Source organism: Lipotes vexillifer, unplaced genomic scaffold (assembly GCF_000442215.2).
Source record: "Lipotes vexillifer unplaced genomic scaffold, Lipotes_vexillifer_v1.1 scaffold387, whole genome shotgun sequence".
Taxonomy (NCBI): Eukaryota; Metazoa; Chordata; class Mammalia; order Artiodactyla; family Lipotidae; genus Lipotes; species Lipotes vexillifer.
This window is the reverse complement of record NW_006795399.1, coordinates 4,521,307-4,529,962: the sequence shown is the minus strand read 5'-3', so window position 1 is coordinate 4,529,962 and position 8,656 is coordinate 4,521,307. Positions and strand designations below refer to the sequence as shown.

The following is an 8,656-nucleotide window of genomic DNA, read 5'->3' as shown; positions in this document are numbered from 1 at the left end:
CCGGCCCCCCCCCCCCCAATCCCCCACCGGCTCAGGTGTGGTTGCGGTGATTGCGGTGATGGTTCAGGGCAAGTTTGCTGCAGGCACCCTTTGGGGCCGCCTGATGAGTCCAGCCTCAACTCCTGTATTCTGCAAGGCCTTTCTTTTGCCATCTCAGTGACCTCATCCTCCCAGCTCCTCTGGGGAGGAAGCCAGGTAATTGCCTTTGGATCTCAGGGGGCTGATTTTCGCAGGTATGGAAGTTGAGTAGCTATTTTCCAACTCTCTTCAGGACAGCAGCAGAGAAAGGGGGACAGAACCAGGGCAGCAGGTGGGCTGCAGGTGAGACCACTGGGAGACTGGTCTCCCAGTTGTTATATAATGAGATTGTTCCCTAAGGGAGGAAGACTTAATGGTCTGCGAGAACTGGGGGAGAATCCTGGGAAGAGTGAGTGGGGTAAAGATGGGACTTGAGGGGGAAGAGGGGCTGCTGAGAAGGGAAAGGGAGAAAAGCGAGTTGTGATTCCATTCACTGCAGGAAGGTCCCTAGTGCCAGTGTCCTTGCCCCTCTGTCTCCCATGCCCCCCGTCCTGCAGCTGCTCCTCTCGCCTCAGTCAGTGGCATCCTCTCCCTCTCTGGGAAGAAAACAGCAGGTTAGGATATAACTTCAGTATCCCAGACCTGGCAGAGGTCCCCTGAGGGAGCTGGGATGGGGTTTTGGTGGAGAAGCAGGCTTGGGGGAGAAAGGGCATATCCAGGGAGAGGCCTGGGGGCTCAGGGCTGGGAGAAAAGCTAGAAAGGGGGTATTCAGGTGGTACTGTTGGATCCAGCCAGGCCCCCAGGTCAGTTGATTCCACAGCTGCAATGAGTAGTCAGACTTGCAAATAATTACAGTGGCTGCAGTGGGATTAGCCTGCCAGCTGGTGTTGGCACCATTTAGGTTGGGAAGGGAGCTTGGCTTCCAGGGGGCTTAATGATTCTCTGGCAGGCAGGACCTGGGGACTAGAGAAGCTTCTTTCCTTCCTATTCCTTGGCTTCTCTGCTCCCCCGTTTATGATCTCTTGATCATCTAACTTGGCACCATCCGCCTAGTTCTTTCCTCTGTGCCCACCTTGTTTGAAAACTTCTCGGGGTCTGGGTTGAGTGAGCACACATGCCAACAGTATTATCAGGCTCCCTAAACCCCAACCGTCTCTCTACAAGCAGTAGCTTTAGAAATTCCAATCTGAAAGAAATATAATAAATCAAATTGCACCAGACTCACCCCGAAGACTTCTTTGTCCTGCCCATTCTCTTCCTTTCTGTTCTTTGAAATGCCAAGAAAATGCTGTTGTTTTCATTGCAGCGAGATGGACTGGAGATAGATATGCAGGAGAACTTCCTGGAAAGTTCATGGAGGTTAGACTGTAACCTTCCTATGGTAAAGAAAAAAGCCACCCTCCTCCTTTAAAGCATCAGGTTAGGGCTAAGTTGGGGGAAGCAGTGAGCCAGTCAGAAAGATAAACTCCAACCAGGGGCTCGAGACCCACGCATTCTACTTGCCTAGTGCCTCCAACCCAGGCAGTGACTCTGAGAACCATAATGTGTTACAGAGGGGGAAACTGATGCCCAGAAACAGTTGAGGTGGGGGGCAGGGCTGAGACCAGACTCAAATCCTGCTGATTCACAATCTAGAGCTGCTCCCGTCACACTGGCAGTCAGTACCTTGCCAAGCTTCCAGCTCACTCTCCCAACCCAGGTGCCCTTCAATATCTGTCAGGTCCCCTGGAAGCAGTGCATCTGCTGGGAACAGCTGTTGGGATGTGGTTTGGAGGGCCGGTGGGGAGGTCCGTGCGCAGGAGGTTAATGAGCAGAATTAAATAGTGCAGGGAGGGTGAAGACGAGAGAGAGCGAGTGAGCCAGAGACGGAGTTCTCCTGGGCGGGGTCCTGGGAGCCTCCTCTCTGGCTACCCTTCCCCTGGCCTTCTTGCCCAGCCCTCCTATTTCCTCCCTCTTTCAAGGGCTGAAGCCTGAGGGAGACGTGATTCATTTGTGTGCTGGGCAGGCAGCTGGGGTATCTGGGTTCTTATTAGTCTGGCCTAAGGCTCCAGCTGCTTAGATTACCCCTCCCTCAGCTGATCTGAGCTGTGCTGGGCTGTTGCTAGGAACACCTGTTAGAAAGGGCTTCTGGTCAGGAGGCGTAGGGGGGAGTTGCCTTCAGACACACGCGGGGTGTGAGCCGACGACTCCCCCTCTTCTTCAGTGTTTCCCAGACCTTCCTCAGCAGCGCTTTTCAAGTGTCCTTTCTTTCCTTCCCTGCCCCCTTAATACCTCCTGCCCCTCTCCCTCATCTCCCTCCACTCGCCTGGCTCTTGTCCTTCCCCCACTACCCACCAGCTTTCCCCAAGCCCTGCTCAATTCTCCCTCGACCCTCCCTCCATCCAGCTCCTCTGTCCAGTACCTGGAGATCTCTCACCACCGCTGCCAAGTCAACCTGAGGCCTGGCGCCTCCCGGGATGGCACCCCAGCTCTGTCACCAGGGGGGCTATTTTTATCTCTGGAGCCACCCCCGCCACTGTGCCCAGCCAGCTGCCAGAACTGGGGCTGCCTGTATAGCAGTGGGAAGCCAGGGGAGTGAGGGGAGCGGCAGTACTTGGGTAAGGTGGGGATCTGGTTGCTCCTGGTCTCTGGAGCTCCATGCTGTGCATGTCCCCAGCTTCCGCTTCCGCTGCTTCCCTGGTCCCTGGAATAAGGAGCCAGGGAGGAGCCCCAGACATCTGGAATGGTGGTGGCGGGGAGACTGGGTTTTTCCACATCAGGGGCCCTGGGTACAAGGGTGGGCACGGGGGACTTTGTTCATGGAGGAGTTGTAATGAACCTTGCTGAACTAACTAAAATAAAAACTAAATAGTAATCTTTTGCATTTATGCATCACTTTATAGTTCCCAGGGTGCTCTCATATGATCTCATTTGATCCTTGTGAGAATTCTATGAAGCGTGTACTTAACCATTTTACAGACAAGGAAACTGGAGCCCAGGGTGTCTTGTCCAAGGTCACACATAGTGCTAAAGTCCAGGCAAAATCTCCTGATTTTAATTCATATCCTTTTTCTATTGGATTTAGATGATTTCCTTGATTTTTTTTTTTCAATTTCTGAGATTTTGGAGCCTTTAGATCAGCCAGGTAATCCCTTCCCCAACACCCCTCCACCCACTCCCCCTCACACCCCTCTTCTCTGACCACAGGCAGAGGCTCCTATGCTTTGCTCATCCCCTATTCCAGCTCCTGTTCTTCAGTGCAGGTGGGGAATGGTGGGGATGGACCAGGGAGGGAGGCATTACAGTTGGGCTCCTTGCTATTTTAAAACTACATTTAAGGGCTGAAGGAAACTTCATGCTGGGATCATCACATCTATGCCCTGCCTCCCATCCAGGGAACAGTCTCCTTAGCTCAGACAGAGGTAGAGTGTGGCATGTGTGTATATATGTGTGGGTGAGTGGATACGTGTGAAAAAATTTTTTTCCCAGGAAGGGATGGTGGTTGATCAATATCCTTTCTAATTAGGAACAGTTGATAATAGGCTGGGATGAGCATGTACGGGCTGTACGCTGGGATGATGCAGCATGTATGCACGTGGGGTGATGTGGTAAGCCGTTATTTGTCCAACAATCTTTGGTTCTACTGGGCAAGAGAGCAGAGGGATGGACAAGACATCCTCTCTAGAGCTTTTCTAGTCTAAGAAATCTCTACCTTTCAGTAGGATGGTTGAGGTTAGTGCCTACTTGGCTCAGGGGGCTGGGCCTGGAGTCAGGTGAGAGAGGGGAGCTGGCTTGGGTTGGTGTTTGCTGGTGTACCACCTGCCCCCACTCCCACCCCATCTGTATCTCTCCAAGCGAGCTTGTCTACAGAGCAGGCTGAATAACTTGTCCCTCATCCTCTGGGTGGCAGTTCTAGGTCTCTGACTCTGGGTCTAGTCCTTTCTCTCTAAAAACACTACCTAGCGCAGCGGCCGCGCTGCATGGCTACCAGGAGTTCACTAGAACACAACTTTGTAGACATTTAGCCTGCACTGCTGCTTCTTGCTGCTGCTGAAGCCCGCTTCCGCTGGTCCCAGTAATTTCCCAAACTTCATTTGTTTATAAGCCTTCAAGGCTATGGCACAGTGACAAGGTATTTTGATTTTTCCCTGCTTTTGGTGGGGAGGGGTGCGAGGCGGGGTGTGTGCGGGGGGTGGAGCAAGACTTCCCGTCACAAAATCCTGGCTCTTGGCCCGTTTCCTTTCTTTTCTCTTTCTCCTGTCATACTCATCCCCTCTAGTCGCTTTTCCTCACCCCCACGTTACCCCCAGCCCTAGGCCGTAGATTAAAGAGACTATAATCGAGCGGAACTCTCTTCACTCGCTGCGTTTGGCTTCACTCCGGCTTTCCTCCTTAGCCCCGCCTCGCCCCTCCGCTGACCAATCGCGGCCCCAATGCACTTGTATTGGTGACGTCACCCCACAGCCAATCCGGAGGCGGGCTGGAGCTGTATGCGCACTTCGCGCCGCAGAGGCTGGGTTCTTTTCTTCCTAACCTGAGCGAGAGCAAAGCCAGGAGGAGAAAGAGGGGTCTTGGTTCCCAGGCACTTTCTAGGCTATCCCATCACTTCTCTTCTCCCTCTGGGCTGGATTGACCTCTCTCCAGTTAATTCACGGTTATTCCCCAGTCCCCGTTTTACAGATGAGGAAACTGGGGCTGGGAGTATTAAAGAAACTTGCCCAGCCTCTCGGTTTCGATGAGCAAGTCCTTCTGACTTTCAGTCACTGCTTGGGCGGGGGCTTCCCTCCCTGTTGAGCGGATCTCTGGGTAAGGATCCCCGGATCCCTAGCTTTAGCGAGCCCCTCTCCTGCAGTTCCTAGTTCTCTTCCGGTCTTGCCTCCATCCTTTCAGGTGGAGGTGGGTTAAAGCTCATTTTGAAGAATGGCCCCGGAAAAAGACCCTGGGAGGGAGCCGAATCTGCCTTAGCCTCGCTGAGGGGCTCTTGCTGGGCCCTTTCCCTTCACTACAGACTTCCTCTCATGGACAAATTCAGGATGGTTCCCTGTCCCTGCACCCTTAAGCCTCCTGCTAACCCTTTCCTTCTCCCCAAAGAGGAGCCCCACCTCCTCAGAGCAAGGGGCTGGCCTGTACTATTTTTGTCCTTTCTGGGATTCTTCTGAGAACAGATTCTTGTTTTCGGTCTGATTCAGATGTGAAACTTTTCCTGCGGCCTCTCACCCACTTGCTGTGGGCTGGGTCTCTCCCTCATCACTCCTTCCTCCAGCCAGGCTCCTCCTGTTCTCCTGCCCCAAATTCTCTCTGGTCAGTTACTTTTGCTGAGGCCTGGAGGAGGAAGTCAGGGGCCCAAGAGGGAGCCATTCCCCTCAGGGGCCCAGGGGGCCCGGGGGCAGCATTTTGATACTCCGAAGTAGGAAACTTTGATTCCCATGGCAAGCCCTGTTCCTGTGCCGAGGCGTCACCTCCAGGGCCCCATCCTCAGGTAGGCGCCAGGGATGAGGAAGGGGGAGGGGAGGAGGGGGACAGGCTGCTGTGGGTCTACCAGTTGTAGTTTGGTGGAGGGGAGTGATCAAGACCTGACAGCCCCATATGCTGTGTGTGTGTGTGTGTGTGTTAGCAGGGGCAGGTGACTTAGCAGTGTTTCCCCTCTTTCTCTCCTTCCTGACCCCCAGCATCATTTAGGACCTCATATTCCTCCAATATCTCCTCATCTGGTCTTAAAACCTCCAGAGGGAAATAGGATTCTTCTCTCAACTCCCAGCCTCTTAGCTTGAGGCTGCCCTGTCCTAAGCCCCCTACTTACAGTGATCTTTCAGGGAGTGTGGGTGCTGCAAGTAGTGGCAGGGGACTTTGGAAATTGTCAGATCATCCGACGGGGGTTGGAGAAGCTGCACTCTTCTGGGGCGTTGGGATTACTACTGCTCAGAGCTGCCTTTTCCAGCTGGCTGCCTAGAGCTGGGAGAGACTGGGGCCTCCAGCAGTCAGGACCTGAGGCTTTCCCGGCGCGGTATGGGGACTGAAGATAAAGGAGAAAGAAGTGGTGGTGAACCAGGGCTAGGAGTGGAGTGGAAGGACTGTTGGGAAGCTTCCAGGTTTCGCCAGGCCAGGAAGTGTCGTGGGGAGACACGTGGGGACAGTTATGTAACTTCAGGAGGGAGAAGTTCAGCACCTGGATCCTTCCAGCTGCCCGAGTCCAGGTCCCTTCCTTGGCCTCCCCATTTGTCAAATTTATTCTTTAATCTTCCTTTTCCTCCCTCGCCCCCTCTCCTTCTGGTATCTGGATCGTGTTGGGTTCAGATTTCAACAGGAGCTATATAAAAGAGCTCCTGGACAACATCGAGAGATGGAGATGGGAGGAACTTGGAGGGAGGGGTGTGTTGAAAGACGGCCTACAACCGCACTCTGCTTCCCAAGCCCTGAGATCTCAATTGGGAGTGCTGGCAGATAGCCCCCGACCTGATTAATCTGCTCCTTTTCCCTTTTATTGTTTAATGAACATTTACCGAGCATGTACTGTGTGCTCTGGGTGCAGCAGCCAGGATAGAAAAGTCACTGTCAGTGCCATCAAGACACCCCCAGTTTCCTGGGGGTCTGGTGGTGTCTGCAGACACCATCACCCCAGGAAGGCTGGACGACTGACCCTGAAGGAGCTGTGATGCAGTGCGGTCCAGCCTCGCTTTTGGTGTTTGGGACACAGTTAGGCTCCAGTAGAGTGAGTTGTAGGCTTGCCGACCTGAGTGAGATTGACAAGCTGTGTGACCTTGGACGAGTCTTATAACCTCCCCCATATGGAGATTGTGAGGCTCAGGTCAGGTTTGTAATCATAAAGGAGAGATCATGGTCATTATCATCCTCTCATTTCCTGTTAGGGGGCTTCCTAATTACCAGCCTCCATCCAAACTAGGCTCACTCTTCTCCACCTGGACTTGGGATCAAGAAGGCAGGTAGGTGCTTGTTGGACTTGAAGGGAGTGAGGCGTGAGCTGGGCCAGCATGATGCTGGTCAGTTAATTCCAATTCAGCTCATGTTTAAAGAGCCTCGTTTTATATGCCAGGCCTTTCACATACATTCTTTCATTTACTCCTCTTATTAACAGGTGGTTTACTATTATCCTCACTATTTAACAGATGAAGGAATTGAAGCCTGGAAATAAAGGTTCTCAAACTTTAGTGTGAATGAGAATTATCTGGGATGTTTGTTAAAAATGCAGATCCCTGGACCCAAACTTCAGAAATTCTGGTTCAAGTAGGTGTGCAGTGAGGCCCAGAATCTAAAATTTTCACAAGTATCTCAGGTGGTTCAGATGCAGTGGTCTACAGACCACACTTTGATAGACACTGATGAAGAATTTGTGACTTGCCCAGGACTCAGAGCCAGGAAGTGAAAGGTCTGCATCCAGGAGTACTGCCTCCCAGAGTTGTGCTGGGAGCCTGGGTTTCCGCATTGGAAGTAGGGGCAGCACTGCCTTCCCGCCTCCCTCTCTCCCTCCCTCTAGGCCCATTGTGAAGACAAAAGGAGATAATGTAGGAGAAAGCCCTTTTTAAAATGTAGAGCTGGCAGCATTGTCAGAGATTATGCAAATACATGCAAATGAGCACCCATGGGCTTGGCTGTTCACTTGAGAGTTTGTGCTGGGATGTGTGTTTCCCTAGGTGGCTCAAGAAAGAAGAACTTTGGTGGTGGGCATTGACCCGTAGTGGGCAGAGTTTTCTGCTGTAAAATGGGCTGATCGAAATGGAAGACTGGGGCTGGGATTGGGAAGAGATGGGACCAGAGGCCTTTTTTTCTTCCTGGGTTGTGTGTCCCCAGAGTTGAGGGTCCCTGGCCATGGGGACTGACCAGGAGAGGGAAGCCGTGTGCCCCAATGGCAGAGTGTATCTCTTTCCTCTGTGATCTCTGGTCAGCTCTCAGTTGCTCCTTTCCAGCCCATTGGCTGGAAAGCCTTTTTTAAAAAAATTTAATTAATTAATTAATGTATGGCTGCGTTGGGTCTTCATTGCTGCGCGCGGGCTTTCTCTAGTTGCGGCGAGTGGGGGGTGGGGTGCTACTCTTCGTTGTGGTGCGTGGGCTTCTCATTGCAGTGGCTTCTCTTGTTGCAGAGCACGGGCCCTAGGTGTGTAGGCTTCAGTAGTTGTGGCTCGTGGGCTCTAGAGCGCAGGCTCAATAGTTGTGGCGCACGGGCTTAGTTGCTCTGCGGAAAGTGGGATCTTCCCGGACCAGGGCTCGAACCCTTGTCCCCTGCATCGGCAGGCGGATTCTTAACCACTGCACCACCAGGGAAGCCGCCTGGAAAGCATTTTATGTTGTCAGCCTCTGTTCCTCCTCCCTAATGAAGCCTGAGCTGGGGCTGAGCTTTACTGAACCTGGACTCTTCCTTGTTGAACCACCTGCTCTTTCCACATGGAGATGGTGCAGCAGGAAGGCTGGAAGTGATATTTGAAGATAGCCCACCGAGGAGGCTTCAGTGTCACCCTCCAACATTTTTCCCCACCCATTTTTCCCCTTTCCCTTCTGCCCCATTTGTATTCAGACCTGTCTTTGGCCAGGACTGCTGGTCCCTGAGGTGAGAGTTGGCCAGTGACGCTTCCTGGGGCTGGCTATTCTGGACGCCCCTATTCCAAAGCTGCTGAGACCCTGGGATTCTAGAGCTGCTTCTGTTCAG

The 8,656-nt window shown here is 52.8% G+C and overlaps 1 protein-coding gene across 3 annotated transcripts in view; it reads left to right on the top strand.

The window, feature by feature from the left end:
* PDE1B (phosphodiesterase 1B) overlaps positions 1 to 8,656 on the top strand; it is a 27,390-nt gene that overhangs the window by 6,467 nt on the left and 12,267 nt on the right. For 2 of the 3 annotated variants that reach the window (XM_007467777.1, XM_007467776.1), the window contains exon 1: positions 5,290 to 5,476. The exons of the other annotated variant lie outside the window; for it this stretch is intronic. Coding sequence is in view for 1 of the 2 variants with exons in the window: in XM_007467776.1 (XP_007467838.1) it covers positions 5,424 to 5,476 (53 nt within the window). In the remaining variant the exon portion in view is untranslated. Of the gene's footprint in view, positions 1 to 5,289; positions 5,477 to 8,656 lie in introns of those variants that run through there. 3 annotated transcript variants of the gene reach the window in all.